General features: G+C 45.7%; 1 protein-coding gene across 2 annotated transcripts; it reads left to right on the top strand.

Annotated features, from left to right (window-relative positions):
* Positions 1-356: 356 nt before the first annotated feature.
* Positions 357-4433, top strand: LOC140422522 (uncharacterized). Of its 2 annotated transcripts, XR_011947506.1 has the most exons (3): positions 357-624; positions 1671-3097; positions 3635-4433. XR_011947506.1 is itself a non-coding variant. In XM_072507541.1 (2 exons), the coding sequence occupies exon 2, from the start codon at positions 2028-2030 to the stop codon at positions 2979-2981; it is 954 nt and encodes a 317-aa protein (XP_072363642.1). In that variant the 5' UTR covers positions 357-624; positions 1671-2027; the 3' UTR covers positions 2982-4433. The 2 variants fall into 2 exon arrangements, 1 of the variants encoding a protein (XP_072363642.1); XM_072507541.1 differs by having other exon boundaries at positions 1671-4433.
* The last annotated feature ends 14718 nt before the right edge of the window (positions 4434-19151 follow it).

The following is a 19151-nucleotide window of genomic DNA, read 5'->3' as shown; positions in this document are numbered from 1 at the left end:
GATGATATTCAGGTCCCGATCAATCGACTAACTCTGTCAGATGTTGACATGACAATTGGTTTGAGATTTCTTCTGTAAATCCTCACCTTCTAATATTCTGTAAAAGGAGTTTGCAAAAATCATCACTGTCAGTGCAGGATAGAAATTCAGAGCAGAGCATTCCAGTTTCTCTGGAATATTCTTTGGCCCTCAGACCACCCTTGTCACCTTCAAAGTGAGTGGAGTCCTGCTTGAATCAGCCAATACGAATCAGTCTGCTCTGCGGTGACGTCACCACGCGGTCCAATGCGCAGGCCCGTGGAGCGCGCCCACCCATTGTTCCCCCCCCTCTCCCCGCGAACCTCCTCGAGACAAGGTTTCCAGGCAACCCGCTGACGGCTCCGGCCAGAGCGAGAAGCTGCTCGGTGACCTCCGCCGCCCAATACTGCGAATGTCTGAGGGGGAGGAGTAGCTGCGCATGTGCGGAAGGGAGCCCGCCCCTGATGTGCCTGCTGAGCTATTGACCAATGGGAAACGCAGACGACCGGAAGGACTCCTGTCCTCCAGCCAATCAGAGCGCGGGCTTTGTGCGAATGAAGATTGGGCTTCACGCAGACTGAAACTTCCTCCTGTCTCCCGACATCTGTGAGTAAAACACTTTCATTTCTCCCCCTTTCCATTTCTTTTCTCATTCTGACCTTCAATTGGTGACTTGCAGCAACTGAAGGGAAAGGAAGTGAATCCAGGGAGGGTGCAGACTCTGCAAAGCTTGGCCCAGGTCTCTCTCTCTCTCTCAAAGACATTGACATCCTTTGCTCCCTCAGCTTGACACATTTATTTGGCTAAAAGGATGGTCTCTTTCCCAATGTTCACAATTAAAGGGCTGCTTTCCCCAGGAGATGGCTCACATTTAAGGGACAGTAAATTATTATCAGAGATGTGTCTACTGTTATATGGTACAGATTCGATATATTATTGATAGTTCTGTGCCAAAGTACATTCATTATTATTTCTAGTCAATAATATTGCATTGTAGTTACATTATATGTTTCCAGTCATTCTTCCCTCAGATCTCTCTTCCACAGGAACTAGTGGAGTCTGGGGGCCAGTACATCTGTTCAAGGATGAGTTGGACAAATTTCTGATTGACGAGGGAGTGGAGGGCTATGGGGAACAGGCAGGAAAATGGAGAGAAAGCTAAGATGAGTACTACATTCATCACTTGAGGCTGTAGTGGAGCTTTGGAATTCTCTACCTCTGAGGACTGTGGAGCCTCAGTCCTCAAATATTTTCTGGAACGAGTTAAATAGGTTTCAACATATTGATGCCATCAAGGGATATGGGGGATACTGTGGGGAAATGGTGCTGTGGTAGATTGGTCATTGAGCTCATTGAATGGTTGAGCAAAATTGATGGGCCGAATGGCCGACTGCACCTGTTATGATCTCTGTGTCCAGGACAAGACGCGTTGAGCATTAATCTGTCAATCAGCCTTCATCAACATCCTCAGGATAATTGGAAGGGTGAATATTAGATACAGCGGAATGACAATGGAGGGAGGGTGTGTGGGATGGAGATTTACAGCTTTTGGCGAATGAGAGAGGAAAGAATGTTCCACAGAAACTAATATTATCAGTTCTGAATGTCTATCCTGTACTGACTGCGATCTCTTTTCTGAATTATTTTCACAGGATATTCAAAGAGGAGGAATTACAGACAGAAATCCCAAAAGTCACGTCTTGAACCGACAGAGTCACTCGATTCCTGGGGATTTGAATACCATTAGCATTTGAAGCAAAAGGAGAAATGTTTGCCAAATCTGACAGCCTCAAAAGATTTGAAACAGCAGTGTGACTGGAAAAGCACCGAGACACACACACCCGAGTGAGAGTGTTCCAGAGCACCAACTGCGGAAAGAGCTTTAACTAGTTACACAGCCTGAAAAAACATCACATCATTCACAGTGGGGAGAGACCGTACACGTGTTCTGTGTGTGGACAAGGCTTCAACTGATTGTCCGACTGGAGAGACACGAGGAGACACACAACATGGAGAAACCATGGAAATGTGGGGACTGTGGGAAGGGATTCATAGCTCCATCTGTACTGGAAATTCATCGACGTATTCACACTGGGGAGAGGCCGTTCACCTGCTCTGTGTGTGGGAAGGGATTCATTCATTTATCCAACCTGAAATCACACCAGCGAGTTCACACTGGGGAGAAGCCATTCACCTGCTCTGTGTGTGGGAAGGGATTCACTCAGTCATCCACCCTGCAGAGACACCAGCGAGTTCACACTGCGGAGAAGCCGTTCACCTGCTCTCAGTGTGGGAAAGGATTCAGTCATTCATCCATCCTGCAGACACACCAGCGAGTGCACAATAGAGAGAGGCCACTCATCTGTTCTCAATGTGGGAAGGGATTCACTCAGTTATCCAGCTTGCAGACACACCAGCGGGTTCACACTGGGGAGAGGCCGTACACCTGCCCTCAGTGTGGGAAGGGATTCACTGATTTATCCAACCTGAAGTCACATCAGCGAGTTCACACTGGGGAGAGGCCATTCATCTGCTCTCAGTGTGGGAAGGGATTCACTCGGTTAAACAACCTGCAGAGTCACCAGCGAGTTCACACTGGGGAGAAGCCGTTCATCTGCTCTCAGTGTCGGAAGGGATTTACTCATTTATCCAGCCTGCAGTCACACCAGCGAGTTCACACTGGGGAGAGGCCATTCATCTGCTCTCAGTGTGGGAAGGGATTCACCAGATTGTCTAACCTGCAGAGTCACCAGCGAGTTCACACTGGGGAGAAGCCGTTCATCTGCTCTCAGTGTGGGAAGGGATTCACCAGATTGTCTAACCTGCAGAGTCACCAGCGAGTTCACACTGGGGAGAAGCCGTTCATCTGCTCTCAGTGTGGGAAGGGATTTACTGAGTTATCCGGCCTTCGGAGACACCAGCGCATTCACACTGGGGAGAAGCCGTTCACCTGCTCTCTGTGAGAAGGTATTCGCTAATTTATCCAGCCTGAAGTCACACCAGCGCATTCACACAGGAGCGAGGCCGTTCATCTGCTCTCAGTTTGGAAGTCAGAAGATTAGCCAAAAATATCAACATGGTTAGTAGATCTTGTGAAATCCCCGAACTTTGAGAACATTACATTAAGTTTGTCTTTTGTTGCTCAGATGGGGCATTCTGGATGAGTTGGAAGCGTTTCTTCTCTCTAGTTACATATCTCTTTGTTGTCAGTGGGTGAAGGGAGGGGGGTAGATGAGATGGGATAAGTGGGAGGGCAAAAGGGAAAAGTTTAATGGAAATAAGAAAAAAATCTCACAATCCTCCTAATTTATTATGTTTATTTTGTTATTGATTGATTGTATATTGTTATGTATATCCTTATTTGAATAAAAGAGGAATAAATATTAAAAGATCTGACACTCAGTCGATTCAAGGGAGCTGAATATCATCAAACTTTAAATCTAGCAAGAGAAATATTTGGACACTCATGCGAGTGAGAGGCATCACTAAAGAAATCCATTTGATATTCTTCAGCTCACCCATAGGTGGAAATTTCAGCAGACATTTCTCCATCTTGTATTTTTTAATGTTTTGTTCACCTATTATGTGTCCCCGATCTTTGAATGTTTCATTACAGAACTCAGCTCAAAGACATCAGACTTGTATCCGGCCTTGTCTGCGTGCCCAACCAATCCAATTCACAGAATTTACAGTGCAGAAGGAGGCCATTCGGCCCACTGAGTCTACACCAGCCCTTGAAAGAGCACCCTGAGGAAACCCAAGCAGACATGGGGAGAACGTGCAAACTCCACACTGAAAGTAACCCGAGGCCAGAATTTATACCGCGTCCCTGGAGCTGTGAGACAACAGGGGTAACCACTGTGCCGCCGTGCCGTTGACCTATTCAACTTGGCACCTTCTTGGGAGGTTGCAGAAACACTGCCCCCTGGAGGTAATCCCAGCACAATCGCAGCTTAATGTTTCTTGACTTACATTCCTGAGAAAATGTCGCGAAAAGGGCCAAGGAAATTTCAAAATGACCTTTCCCACTGTGGGTGAGTCCACTCTGACCTCTTTATCTCTTTCAAATCTCAGAACAATTAACCTCGCCTTGGACTTATAAGTTCCATCCGGTTGGACCTTTTCTGCTCAGATCCATTGATGTGACGATGCTGGCTGACCCCTATCTGGGACCTCTGAACACACGCCAAACTCTGTCCAACTGCCTAACTCTTTCTGTTTTGCCTCCCATACGGCTTTATCCCCTCATTTGTCGGCAGCTACAAAACCCTCTCGGTCGCGGGGACTTCAACATCGCCCCCAAACACATCCTTGATGTAAAACCGACAATTGCTTGTCGGAAATGTTCCAATTATTGAAATTACATTGAATGGACAAATAAAACCCCAGCGAGAATAAATAGCCCAGTCGTCATGTAAAAATTATTACAGACTATTTATTAAAGTAACGAAAAGATAAATACACACACAGAGGATGACTCCACTCTCACGCAATTCAGATGTATGAATTACTAAATGCCCACACTTTATATCGAATGCACGTCTGGTTAATAATAATAATTACTTATTGACACAAGTAGGCTTCAATGAAGTTACTGTGAAAACCCCGAGTTGCCACATACAGGGAGTCCGACACGGGAATTGAACCCGCGCTGCTGGTCTTGTTCTGCATTACAAGCCAGCTGTTTAACCCACTGTGCTGAACCAGCCCCTTACACAATATTAGTTACAAAATATATCCACAATACCTGAACTCTGTAAGACTTCCCCTGTTCCCAAACAACATCCAAATTAAATTACCAGCTATAGTTGCCACACAATACAGGGATGATCCTCAAGTCTGGAAGAATGTCTTTCTCTGGTCCATTGAAGATATTTCAAACTGTCATTATGAAGGTTTTCTGCACTGCCTTGGCTCTAAGATTAGAAACTTGTTTGGCTGGAAACGTGGTCTCCGGGCTGTGTGGCTGGAACCTGCCTGTCTTTCTCTCTGAGACTGCTCGATGTTAACTTCCTCTCCGGGTCTGATGAATGATCCCGTTTTTGTTCTTTGATTACGCTTTCTGTGTATTCGGCTCCAATCAACTTCCTTGTCTAAACATTAACACATGTATATCTCATGGACTTTTCCCAATCGTCTATGATCTGTTTCTCTTCCATAAGCCATTTACATTTGAGAGGAGGCTCACTGGATTGATTCCAGAGATGAGGGGTTTGTCGTATGAAGCGAGTTTGAACAGTTAAGAAGAATGAGGGGAGATTAAAATGAGGTATACAAGATGATAAAAGGTGTGGATGAAGTAGACGTGGAGCAGATGCTTCCTCTTGTGGGGCATTCCAGAATGAGAGGTCATAGTCTTCGGATAAGAGGCAGCAAATTTAAAGTGGCGATGAGGGGAAACTACTTCTCCCAAAGGGTTATAAATCTGTGGGATTCGCTACCCCAGAATGTGGTGGATGTTGGGACAATGAGTAAATTTAAGGAGGAGTTAGATTTTTAATCGGTAATGGGTTGAAGGATTATGGAGAATGGGCAGGACAGTGGAGTTAAGGCCAGGATGAGATCAGCCATGATGGAATTGCAGAGCAGACTCGATGGGCCAAATGGCCTAATCCTGCTCCTGTATCTATTGAACTTATGAACATTTGGTTCTCATCTAAATGGCTGTTTTAAACCTCTTACCGGGGAGAGACGCATGTCAATTGAGGACTTTGAACATTGTCTACTGCTGTCTCCAGGCAGAGTCCATTACAATGGCGGAGCATGCTCGATGGGCTGAATGACCAAATCCTGCTCCTAAATTCCAACAATACAAAGATAAGTTGTGAAGAGGACATAAGGAGACTACAAAGTGACATGGATAGGGTAAGTGAGTGGGAAAAGATCTGGCAAATGGAGAATGTGGGAAAATGTGAAATGGATCATTTTGGCAGGAAGAATAAAAAAGCTTATTATCTAAATGGTGAGAGATTGCAGAGCTCTGAGACTCAGAAGGATCTGGGTGTCCAAGAGCATGAATCACAAAAGGCGAGTATACAGGTACAGCAAGTAATTAGGAAAGCTAATAGAATGTTATTGTTTATTGTGAGGGGAATTGAATACAAAAGTAGGGAGGTTATGCTTCAGTTATACAGGACATTGGTGAGACCACATCTGGAGCACTGTACAGTATTGCTCTCATTTAAGGAATAATGTATGGTTAGCACTGCTGCCTCATGGCGACGAGGACCCGGGTTTGATCCCGGCTCTGGGTCACTGTCCGTGTGGAGTTTGCACATTCTCCCCGTGTCTGCATAGATATCATTCTCACAACCCAGAGATGTGCAGGTAAGTGGATTGGCCACGCTAAATTGCTCCTTAGTTGGAAAACAAAGAGAGGAATTATGTAAATGCGTTGGAAGCAGTTCAGAGAAGGTTTACTAGGCTCATCCTTGGAATTGAAAGCTGGCCTAATGAGGGTGCGACATAGTGACACACGGGGTAACACTGCTGCTTCACAACACCAGGGACCTGGGTTTGATTACGACGCTGGGTGATTGTCTGTGTGGAGTTTGTCCATTCTCCCCGTGTCCATGTGTATTTCCTCTGGGTGCTCCGGTTTCCTCGCACTGTCCAAAGATGTGCAGGTTAGGTGGATTGGCCATGTTAAATTGATCTTTAGTGTCCAGGGATGTTTATAGGTAAGGTTAAGGTGATTTTGGGGTAGGGCAGGGGAGTGTGATTGGTGGATTGCTCTTTCAGAGGGTCGGTGCAGACGTGATGAGCCGATTGGTCTCCTTCTGCGCTGCAGGGATTCTATAAAATTAAGTTTTTGAATTGGGGGAGGGCAATTTTAATATAATATGACAGGTTCTGTCCAAAGTTAACTGAAATAAAATGAAAATCACTTATTGTCACAAGTAGGCTTCAATGAAGTTACTGTGAAAAGCCCCTAGTCGCCACATTCCGGCGTCTGTTCAGGGAGGCTGGTACGGGAATTGAACCGTGCTGCTGGCCTGCCTTGGTTTGCTTTAAAAGCCAGCGATTTAGCCCAGTGTGCTAAACCAGCCCCTAGGAGCAGCTACTTTTAGGAAAATCCACATCGGAGCTGTGGGATTCATTCAAAAAGGAAATAGAGAGAGTACAGGGCCAACATGTTCCCGTGATAGTGAGGGGTGGGAGCAACAAGTCCAGAGAACCCTGGATATCAAGGGGTATATATCCAGGGTTGGATAAGGAAACAAAAGGAGGCTTATGGCAGATACCGAAGGCTCAATACAGCGGAAGCCCTCGGGAAATCTATAGAAAGTGCAGGGGGTGACTTAAGAAAGAAATTAGGAGAGCGAATAGGGGGAATGAAAAAGCACCGGCAGATAAAATAAAGGAAAATCCAAAGATGTTTTCTAAGTATATTAGGGATAGGAGCTTCACCAGGATAAGAGTAGGGCCCATTAGGGACCAACGTGGCAATGTGTGTGTGGAACCGGAAGATATAGGTGAGGTTTTAAATGAGTAGATTGCATCTGTCTTCACGAAGGAGAAGAAGGGTGCAGGTATAGAAATGAGAGGGGCACATTGTGATTTACTTGAACGACTTAACAATGACAGGGAGGAGGTATTAACAGTTTTAACGTGTCTAAAAGTGGATAAACCCTCAAGGCCAGATGAGATGTATTCCAGGTTACTGTGGGAGGCAAGGAAGGAGATTGCAGCGGCTGTGAAAAAAATGTTCAAATCTTCTCTGGCCACAGCGAAGTGCCAGAGGATTGGAGGACAGCTAATGTGGTGTCATTAATCATGAAGAGAAGTAGGGACAAACCAGGAATTACAGGCCAGTGTGTCTAACTTCAGTGGGAGGAAAACTACTGGAAACAATTCTGAGGGACAGAATTAATCTCCACTTGGAGAGGTGAGGATTAATCAAGGATCGTCAGTTTGGTTTTGGCAAAGGGAGATCATGGGCGGGATTCTCCGACCCCCCGCCGGGTTGGAGAATCGCCGGGGGGGCGGCGTGAATCCCGCCTCCGCCGGCCACCGAATTCTCCAGCACCGAAAATTTGGCGGGGGTGGGAATCGCGCCGCGCCGGTCGGCAGACCCCACCAGTGATTCTCCGGCCCGTAATGGGCCGAAGTCCCGCTGCTGTCATGCCAGTCCCGCCGGCGTGAATCAAACCACCTACCTTACAGGCAGTGCGGGCGGGCTCTGGGGTCCTGGGGGGGGGGGGGGGGGGGGGCATGGGGTGATCTGGCCCCGGGGGTTGTCCCCACGGTGGCCTGGCCCACCATCGGGGCCCACCGATCCTCGGGCGGGCCTGTGCCGTGGGGGCACTCTTTTCCTTCCGCCTCGGCCACGGTGGCCGATGCAGAAGTGACACCCCCCCCTGCGCATGCACGGGGATGAGGTCAGCAGCCGCTGACGCTCCCGCGCATGTGCGGACTTCCGCCGGCTGGCGCAGTCCCTTCGGCCCTGACTGACGTGGCGCCAAAGGCCTTTCCCGCCGGCCGGCGGCGCGCCAACCACTCCGGCACGGGCCCAGCCCCTCAAGGTGAGTGCTTGGCTCCTAAAGGTGCGGAGAAATTTGGGGCAGCCCGACGCCAGAGTGGTTCCCGCCAATCCATCCCGCCGGGACCCCCCGCCCCACCGGGTAGGGGAGAATCCCGGCCCATGCCTTACAAGCTTGATTGAATTTTTGTGAGGAAGTGACGCGGTGAGTAGATGAGGGTAGTGCGGTTGATGTAGTCTACATGGACTTTAGTGAGGCGAAAAGCCCATGCGATCCAGAGCAATTTGGCAAACTGGATCCAAAAGTGGCTTGGAGGCAGAGGGTGATGGTTGTTTTTGTGTCCGGAAGCCTGTGTCCAGTGGTGTTCCGCTGGGATCGGTGCCGAATCCCTTGTTGTTTGTCGTGCACATTGATGATTTGGATGTGAATCTAGGAGGTATGATAAGTAATATCACAAAAATTGGTGGTGTGGTAAATAGTGAGATGCAAGGCCTTAGATAACAGGATGACATAGACGGGCTGGTTCGATCGGCAGAAGAGGGGCAAACGGAACTTAACCCTGAAAAGTGTGAGGTATTGCGCTTTGGGAGGACTAACAAGGTAAGGGAATACACAATGAATGGTTGAACCCTGGGAAGTACAGAAGAGCAAAGGGACTTGGTGTGCAGGTTCTCAGATCTCTGAAGACAGCAGGACAGGTGGATAAGGTGGTTTCAGAAGTCTTACGGGATTCTTGCCTTTATTAACTAATGCATTGAATCGAAGAGCGGGGAGGTAATGCTGGAGCTGTATAAAATGCTTGTTTGGCCCCCAGCTGGAGTACTGTGTGCAGTTCTGGTCGCCACACTACAGAAAGGAAGTGATTGCACAGGGGAGGGCGCAGAGGAGATTCACCAGGATGTTGCCTGGGCTGGATTATTTCAGCTATCAAAAGGGACTGGGTAGGCTGGGGTTGTTTTCACTGGAGCAGAGAAAGCTGAGGAGGGACTTGATTGAGATGTCTAAAATTATGAGGGACATAGATATGGTGCATAGGAAGGTACTTTTCCCCTTAATGGAAGGGTCAATAAAGAGGGGGCATAGATTTAAGGGAATGGGCAGGAGGTTTCGAGGAGATGTGAGGAAAAACCTTTCACCCAGAGGGTGGTTGGAACCTGGAACTCACTGGTAGTAGGGTGGTAGAGACAGGAACCCTCAACTTTTAAGAAGATGGCAAAGCATACAAGGCCAAGTGCTAGAAAAGGGGATTAGAATAGTTAGGTGTTTGATGGCCAGTGCGCATGCGATGTGCCGAAGGGCCTTATTCTGTGTTTTAAAACTGCATGGCTCTGTGAGGATTGATTGGACAGACTGGGCTTGTTTCCGATGGAAATCGGATGATTTGATTGAACCAACTGTGAGGGGCCTCGACAGGGTGGACGTGGAAAGGTTATTTCCTCTGGGAGAATCTAGAAATTGGAGTCACTTTAAAAGTAATAACTTGTCCATTTAAGGCAGAGGAGAACTTTTTTCTCTGAGGGTCGCGAGTCTTTGGAACTCTCTTCCTCAAAGGGCAGTGGAAGCAGAGTGTGTGAATATTTTTTATGCGGAGCTGGATAGATTCTTGATAAGCAAGGGGGTGAAAGGTTATCGGGGGGGGGTCAGCGGGAATGTGGGGTTGAGCTGACAATCAGATCAGCCGGGAACTTATTGAATGGTGCAGCAGGCTCGAGGGGCCGAGTGGCCTACCCCTGCTCCTAATTCGTATGTTTTTTAAAAAATATTTTAAATTTCCATTTTCACATTTTCTTCAGAATTTACGCCCCACCAACAAACAGTAAACGGTAATGAATACAATGTCAATCCCCTTATCAACAACAACGATCCCATCGTCCCACCAACCCCCAAACAACGACCCACCTGACAATATCAGCATCAAATAAAACAAACCCTCCCAAGGTGGAAAAAAAGAAAAAGGAATCAGGAATCGGCTATGGTCACCATTGACATATACAGTCCACCCCCAACCCACCCCCCTAATACCTAATATTCAACGTCATCCAATCCCCGAAAGAGTACTGTGAATGACACCCATGAATTGTAGACACGCCCCCCCCCCACCCCCCCCCACCCCCTCCTAGATTCCTCCACTCAATTCCTCTTGTAAACTCCTCCCCCAACCTCGATTCCTTCCCCCCAACTTCGTAGCTCACCCTTAACTTAGCTGGATATACTATGCCGCACTGCACCTTGCTGACGTACAGTGCCTTCTTTACCCGGCTGAAGGCAGCCCGCCTCCTCGCCAGCTCCACCGTAAAGTACTGGTATATGCGTATACTAGCTCCAGCCCACTGCACTGCCCGCTTCTGCTTTGCCCAGCACAGGACTTTCTCCTTCATGCTATACCTACGGAAGTACAGAGTTACTACTCTTGGCGGCTCACTCGCCTTTGGTATAGGCCTCCATGACCGATGAGCCCGATCCAGCTCATATCGGGAGGGATCGGCCCCCTCCCCCAATAGCTCCGCCAACATCGTGGCAAAATACTCCGTCGGCCTCGGGCCTTCCACCCCTTCAGGCAGATCCACAATCCTCAGATTCTGTCGCCTGGATCTGTTTTCCAGGTCTTCCATTTTGGCACGCAGACCCTTGTTGGTCTCTGTCACCTTCCGCAACTCCTTCCCCATCGAGGTGAGTTGATCACTGTGCTGCGATAATGCCTCTTCCACTTCCTTCAGTGCCTGACCTTGCTCCCGCACCTCCGCCACTGCGCTTGATACCGCCGCCCTCACCGGGGCAATCACCTCCTCCACCAGCAGTTTTAATACCGCCCCCATCTCCTTCTTCATCGTGTTTTGTGAACTGTTTTTCAAGTTCCACAGCCATCACCTTGGTCATTTCTTCTGCTTTGAGCGATGCTGCCTCCCCTGGTGCTCCAGCCTCCGCTTTCCTTACAGTTCCTGCGCTGACTTTTTCACTCCCTGGTGGACTTTCATTAACCCCCTTTTTCACGGCCGTTTTTCTCCCAAACTTGGACATTTCTCCTCCCTGTGCCTCCTTACAGCCTTTTCAGCCTCCGCTGCCCCCGGGACCGGGCGTTAAAACCCCAAAATTCCTATTCCCGAGCGGGAGCCCTCCAGTGTGCAGTTGCATCCCACTCGCCATCACCGGACGTCCCCTAATTTGTATGTTATCACATCCTGTACAATAGATTGTACCATTTTCCCTCCTACTGATGTCAGGCTAATGGGTCTGTGGTTCCCCGTTTTCTCTCTCCCTCCTTAAATATTGGGGTTACATTTACCACCTTCCAATCTGCAGGAACCATTCCAGAATCTATAGAATTTTGAAAGATGACCACCAATGAATTCCACAATTTCCTCTTACATATTTCTTGATCGTCCTTTGCTGAATTCTAAAACAAGTTCCCAATCCATAAACTAGGCCATGTAAAGTCACAGTGTTGGTGGTTGAAGAAAAGCACTGGGAAGGCTGATGTGGTAAAACAGGATAAGAGGGGTTTGTTAAAGTGGTAAAGGAAAGTCCAAGTGAAGCGAAGGAGGTGCAAAAGATTGTACAGGCTGACCAAGAGGTGATTGATAAGAAGGTGCCAGATCTCTTTAAAGAATTTACGTGTGTGGGTAAATTTTACGCATGTGTACCAGGAGGAGTAGGTAAAGAAGTCACAATTTTAAGAGATACGGGAGCTAGTCAATCTTTGATGGTAAGAGATGAGGAGTTATGTGGTTTGGGAGGAATATTGCCAGAAAAGGTGGTAATATGTGGAATTCAGGGTGAGAAGAGTAGTGTTCCATTATATACGGTAAGGTTGGAATGTCCAGTGAAGAGTGGTGAAGTGGTAGTAAGAGTAATAGAGAAACTATCTTGTTCAGTAATACTGTTTATCTTGGGTAATGATAGAGCTGGATCGCAGGTGGGAGTGATGCCTACAGTGGTTGATAAGCCAGCGGAAAATCAGACAATTTAAGTGTTGAAGGATGAATATCCTGGGATTTTTCCGGATTGTGTAGGAACAAGGTCGCAAAGTCACAGGTTAAGACAAGAGGAGAAATCAAAGAGAGAAGATAAAGTTGCAGTTCAGTTATCAGAAACAATTTTTGATCAGATGGTTAGAAAAGAACAGGAACAGGTGGAGGATGAGGCGGATATTTTTAGTTCAGGAAAAGTGGCGGAATTACAACAGAAAGATATAGAAATAAAACGGATGTATCAGAAAGCATACACAGAAGGGGAATCTGAGTGTATACCAGAATGTTATTTCTGTAAAAATTATGTCTTGATGAGAAAATGGAGACCTTTTCATATGCAGGCGGATGAAATGTGGGCAGACGTTTATCAAGTAGTATTGCCGGTAGGGTATAGAAAGGAGGTGTTGCGAGTTGCACATGAGGTACCAGTGGGAAGTCATTTGGGAGTAAGGAAAACTCAAGCTAAAATCCAAAAACATTTTTATTGGCCTGGACTACATAAAGATGTAGTTAAATTTTGTCAATAATGTCACAAATGTCAAGTGATAGGGAAACCTCAAGCGGTGATAAAACTAGTGCCCTTAATACCCATTCCAGCATTTGAGGAACCTTTTACAAGCGTATTAATTGATTGCGTAGGACCGCTTCCTAATACAAAAAGTGGGAATCAATATCTTTTGACTATAATGGATGTGTCTACTAGGTTTCCAGAGGCCATGCCAGTATGCAATATTACAGCTAGAAAGATTGTGGAGGAGTTACTTAAATTCTTTACTAGATATGGACTACCCACAGAAATCAAGGATCAAATTTTACCTCAAGGTTATTCAAAGAAGTTATGGATAGTTTAGGAATAAAACAATTTAAATCAACTGCATACCATCCAGAATCACAGGGAGCGTTAGAAAGGTGGCATCAGACATTAAAGACAATGTTGAGGTCTTATCTCAAGATTATCCAGAGGATTGGGATGAAGGAATTCTGTTCGTACTGTTTGCAATTAGGGATGCACCTAATGAGTCAACCAAATTCAGTCCTTTTGAACTATTTTTTTGGTCATGAGGTAAGAGGACCACTTAAATTGATGAAGGAAAAATTGGTGAGTGAGCAGTCGGAACTTACATTATTGGATTACGTGTCAAATTTTAGGGAACGATTAAATAGAGCAGGGGAATTGGCTAGACAACATTTAAAAGTTGCACAACTTGTGATGAAACGGGTAGTGGACAAGAAAGCAAAAGTTCATAGTTTTGCCAGTGGAGATAAAGTTTTAGTATTGTTACCAGTTGTAGGTGAACCTTTAAAAGCAAGGTTTTGTGGACCGTATCAGATTGAAAGGAAATTAAATTAGGTGAATTATGTGGTAAGAGCCGCCAGATAGAAGGAAGACTCACCGAGTGTGTCATGTGAATATGCTTAATAGGTACTTTGAAAGAGGAGAGCAAAAGGAGGAGGTTTTAATGATTCTAACTCAAAGTGACGAAACCAAATCCAGATGACTCTGAATTTGACTTACCCCAAATTAAATTGGAAAATGAGGATGTTTTTAAAAATTGGGATAAATTGTTGAGTTACCTTCCAGAGGAAAAACGAACTGACCTGAAAGAATTATTGATATCATATGGGCAAGTTTGTGGAGATAAGTTGGGAAGTACTAAAATGGCTATACATGATGTAGATGTGGGAAATGCTGTTCCAATTAAACAACATCCATATCGACTTAACCCTTTAAAATTGGCACAGGTTAACAAAGAAATTGAGAGTATGCTTAAAACTTGCATAATTGAACAGGGTTGCAGCCAATGGAGCTCACGCATAGTGATGGTACCAAAACTGGATGGTATCCAACGGTTGTGTGTGGACTGTAGAAAGGTTAATGCAGTTACAAGAATGGACACTTATCCTATCCCACACTTGGGGGATTGCATTGAGAAGGTGGGACTATCAGCTTTTATTTCCAAATTGGATTTACTTAAAGGTTACTGGCAGGTACCTTTATCTGAAATGGCGAAGGAGATTTCAGCTTTTGTGACTCCACATGATATATACCAATTCAAAGTTTTGCCATTTGGCATGAAAAATGCCCCAGCCACATTTCAACGGTTAACTAACAAAGTCAATTCAGGATTACCTAATTGTGCGGTATACATCGACAATCTGGTAATTTTTAGTCAGACATGGAAAGAACATTTGAAGCATCTGATGGAGTTATTCGATCGACTTCAGGAGACGGGTTTGGTGGTAAACCTAGCCAAAAGTGAATTTGGAAAAGCCCAAGTCATTTTCCTTGGCCATACAATCGGACAGGGTTGAATGGTCCCACGGGATGTGAAAACAAAAGTTATTGGGGAGTTCCCAATACCCTCGACGCAAAGGGAAATAATGCGATTTCTTGGCATGTGTGGATTTTATCGGAAATTTGTGCCGAATTTTAGCAGTGTGGTCGCTCCACTGACGGACTTGCTAAAGAAGCATAGAAAATTTCAGTGGACAGCGGAGTGTCAACAGGCATTTGATGGCCCGAAGGCTGTGTTAACCAATGCTCCCATGTTGGAGAATTATAAGGGGCTGTGATCGGATTAAACAAAGGTATCTGACCTTAAAGAGAAATGCCGAGGCATAGAGAAATGATGGATCGTGCAGAGGTCTTCTTGTCCAAAGAGACTGTCAATCATGAGGGATTCCATTTGCAGGAAGAACTAAAATGGACTATGTTATTATTAAATGCTTGCGTGTTTTGTTTTGTTAAACCAAAAAGTATATTTGCTGTCAATGTTGTTTAAAAGAAAGTGAAAAGATGAAAAATGAAACCATCTTAAAGTTGATGGTTTATTTTTTTTTCTTGGGGGGAGGTGTCATGGGAATATCACTTTAAGAAATGTTTGCCTTCTCAAGTGGCTGCAGTGTTGTAATTGTGTGGGTGGAGCTGGGCTGGGCTCTGCTTTTTACTTTTGTTTTGAGCTGAAAGCTGCTGTGTGGCTCTGAGTTTTACTTTCAGTTTTCAGTTGGGGAGCTGCAACCAAACCAAGAAGGTGTATTTTGGTCTCTCTCTCTCTCTGCATGCTAAAGAATGTCTCCAGATCACTTGATAATTTCAAAGTAATGCCTATTTCTGTAAGGAATGCAAACGTACTGTTTTTGTAGGAAAAAAGGGTGTTTGGCTTATGTATGTTGTTAGGAAAGTTACTAAGGGTAACCATAGAGTACTGTATCTTTGTTGGGGGGGGGGGGGGTATTTGTGTTGATAGTTGATAAAATGTTCGCTGTGTGTTTATAAAATGTTAACTGGATTCATAGAATAAACATTGTTTTTGTTTAAAACTACTTTAGCTCTCTGTTGCATCACACCTGTAAAGTGGGCCATTGTGCTCCCCATAACCAAAATCTATTCAAAGTTGTGGGTCAGGTGAACTCCATGATATATTTTGGTGTTCTCTAAACCCTGGCCCGTAATAATAGGTTGGAGACTTGGGCAGAGAAATGACAAATGGAGATTAATCCGGACAAATGTGAGGTAATGCATTTTGGTATGTCTAACATAGAGGGGAAATATATCGTAAATGGTAAAACTCTTAGGAATATAGAAAGTCAGAGCGATTTGGGCGTGCAGGTCCACAGATCTTTGAAGGTGGCAACACCAAGGTACAAGGTAGTCAAGAAAGCACACGGAATGCTTGCCTTCATTGGACGGGGCATAGAGTATAAAAATTGGCACATCATGCTACAGTTGTATAGAACCTTGGTAAGGCTGCACTTGGAATATTGCGTGCCATTCTGGTCACCACACTACCAGAAAGATGTGGATGCTTTGGAGAGGGTGCAGAGGAGGATTACCAGGATGTTGCCTGGTATGGAGGGTGTTAGCTATGTGGAGAGGCTGAATAGACTTGGACTGTTTTCATTAGAAAGACAGAGGTTGAGGGGTGACCTGATAGAGGTCTACAAGATTATGAGGGGCATGGATAGAATGGATGGGCAGGCACTCTTTCCCAGGGTGGAGGGGTCAGTCTGCAGGGGGCATGGGTTTAAGATCCATGGGGCAATGTTTAGAGGAGATGTGCGAGGCAGGTTTTTTTATACAGAGGGTGGTGAGTGCCTGGAACGTATTGCAAGGGGAGATTGTGGAAGCAAATACATTAAAGGCATTCAAAAGGCATCTTGACAAACACATGGATAGGATGGGTATAGAGGGATAGGGCACAAGGAAGTGCTGAGGGTTTGGGCAAAGGTTGGTATCATGACCGGTACAGGCTTGGAGGGCTGAAGGGCCTGTTCCTGTGCTGTATTGTTCTTTGTTCTTCTCTACTGAGTACTATTACACTCCGTATGTTTCACCCGATGCCTATGTATTTACATTGTGTATTTATGTATTGAAGTTAAAAACTCACCACTATTCTTAGAATTTCTCCTATACCGAAAAGGGTCGATATTCTAAATGGTGAACAGGGATTCTCACTCCCTGACTCCTATGCAAGCTTCAGTGGGTGCTATTCAGGTCAAACTATGTTTTCAAGTTATCCCCCGGTATAACCCATACCTTCACAGAAGAATTTTACCTACTTACCATTTAGTAGCATCGATATCCTGAGTCCTGCATTGCTAAGTAAGTAAAGTAGGCTTTGTAATAACCACTGTTTCAGGTTAAAACTTTTAATTTATTTTATTATTATATTTTTTCTTTTAAAAGATGCAATCAGTCTTTACAGGAAAGTAAAAAGATCTTGGGCGGAATTCTCCCCTCTCCCCCCCCCGCCGGGTGGGAGAATCTTCACCACGCCACCCTGACGCGATTCTCCCACACCCCCCCAAACCAGTGCCGCGAGAATCACGCCTGGCCACTCGGATAATCGACACTCACCATTTGCAAAAGGCGAGTGGTGATTCTCCAGCCCGGATGGGCCGAGCGGCCACCCCAACACGACAGGTTCTCGCCGGCGCCATCCACACCTGGTCGCTGCCGGCGGAAACTGTGCGGGAACGCTGGGGGGGGGGGGGGGGGGGGTCCTGTGGGGGGGGAAGAGGGGTTCCTGCACTGGGTGACGGCATTTACGCAATGTCATTTACGCGGCGCCACTTTTTACGATACACCAAGGCCCAGCGCGCGTAAAATACACGATGCCGCTCCTAGACCCCGGGGGACGGGAGAATAGGGGGCTGGGAGCGGGCTCCGATGCCGGAGTGAAACACTCCGGTTTTCACTACGGCGTCGGGACTTTGTCTCCATTTTGGAGAATCGCGCCCCTTGCTTCTGGATTCTCCTGGTTGGTTGAAGAGACCTTCAGGTCCACCTTGACAATCACTCTTCTTTAACTTTTGGTCTTCCTCAGATGGATTCGCTGACCTGCTCGGTTGCTATGCTCTATTTTTCCCATGTACCGAGCTGTGAGAGCTGACTCTGCTGGCTCTGAGTTGATTCTGCCTCCTCTTTAAATTCTGGTCTTCCTTAGATGTATTCGCTGTTTTAGCTCGGCTGCTTTGCTCTGTCCCTTTCCCATGACCGAGCTGACTGTAAGCTGACTCTGCTTGCTTCTCTTGTTCCTTCTCTGCTTCTCTGCCTACCGTTCCCTTTCTCAGGGTTTATATATCTTTCTAACAGTCATTAGGTTTTTATGACTTTATTGTAAAGTAACTTTTATTTCACTTGGATTGTAAAAGGTACCTTTAATCTAAATTTTTCTAACACAACTAAGTATTCATTTTGAGCATGACCTCATCTCATAGATCTCCGATTACATTGTTTCCTTTGTGATGTTCAAAAATGCTTTGATTTCAAAGGTGGTGTGACTTCTGGTTCCTGTCATTTCTCTCGTTTGATTATTATCAAATTGTGTCCCCAGCTCATAATTTTGACTTTGATTTGGGTCTAATTTGTGTTCTCGTAGACACGTTGCCTCCAGCTTTCCATATTCACCTGGTGTCAGCAAAATTTCACACCTAGAATTATCACCTAATTCAACTGAACCTCATCCATTCTTTTCCAGCTGCTTACTTAACTTCAATGATGATGTGAAATATTGCTTTTAGCTTTATACTAAAATTCACTCGATTGGGACTTGAAAGACCTGCTGTTTTGTTTGCTAAGCCTGCTTGACTAAGGCTATCTGCATTTTACAATCCTCTCCTGGCAGCTGCAGTTAACCCTTCGTGGGATTTTCCCCTACATTCTCCCATGTTTCTTAAATCAGGTATTACCAGACTTCCATGTTTCAAATGACATATCTTTCCATATTTTCAATTACACCCCGTCTTGACATTTGAAACATAACTATATCATTGAGTCAATTATCCCCCCATCCAATTGTACTGACCAACAAAAATCCCCGATCTTTGTCATTTGTATGTGTGTGTTGTGATTTTAAATTGTGCACCGAAATCAATTCGTAAATGTATCCATATCACAGACCAGTGTAGACAAGAGTCTTTTTTTCGTTCTTTCCTCAAGTTCAATTACCATGAACCATAGCTGTAGCTGCTCAGGAAGGTAACGCAATGGCTATATCCGTGTGTTCCACTACCTCCAAAGCATTTTACTTCCTTGGGATAGCAGCACTGTAGAAGCATCCTCATGTCCCTTAGAGACAGCACGCAACTCAGTTCATCAGTAACCAAAAAGGTCTTGTGTCCATCACTGGCTGTTAAGTGTCCCATTTTCCCGTCCTCCAAATGGCTTTCCGTTTCTCAT

The sequence above is a fragment of the Scyliorhinus torazame genome, chromosome 5 (assembly GCF_047496885.1).
Source record: "Scyliorhinus torazame isolate Kashiwa2021f chromosome 5, sScyTor2.1, whole genome shotgun sequence".
NCBI classification, from domain to species: domain Eukaryota; kingdom Metazoa; phylum Chordata; class Chondrichthyes; order Carcharhiniformes; family Scyliorhinidae; genus Scyliorhinus; species Scyliorhinus torazame.
This window is presented reverse-complemented; position numbering and strand designations above follow the sequence as displayed.

What these genes read in the sequence shown, in the direction of transcription:
- LOC140422522 (XM_072507541.1), top strand. Translation starts at nt 2,028, where the DNA reads ATGGAGAAACCATGGAAATGTGGGGACTGTGGGAAGGGATTCATAGCT.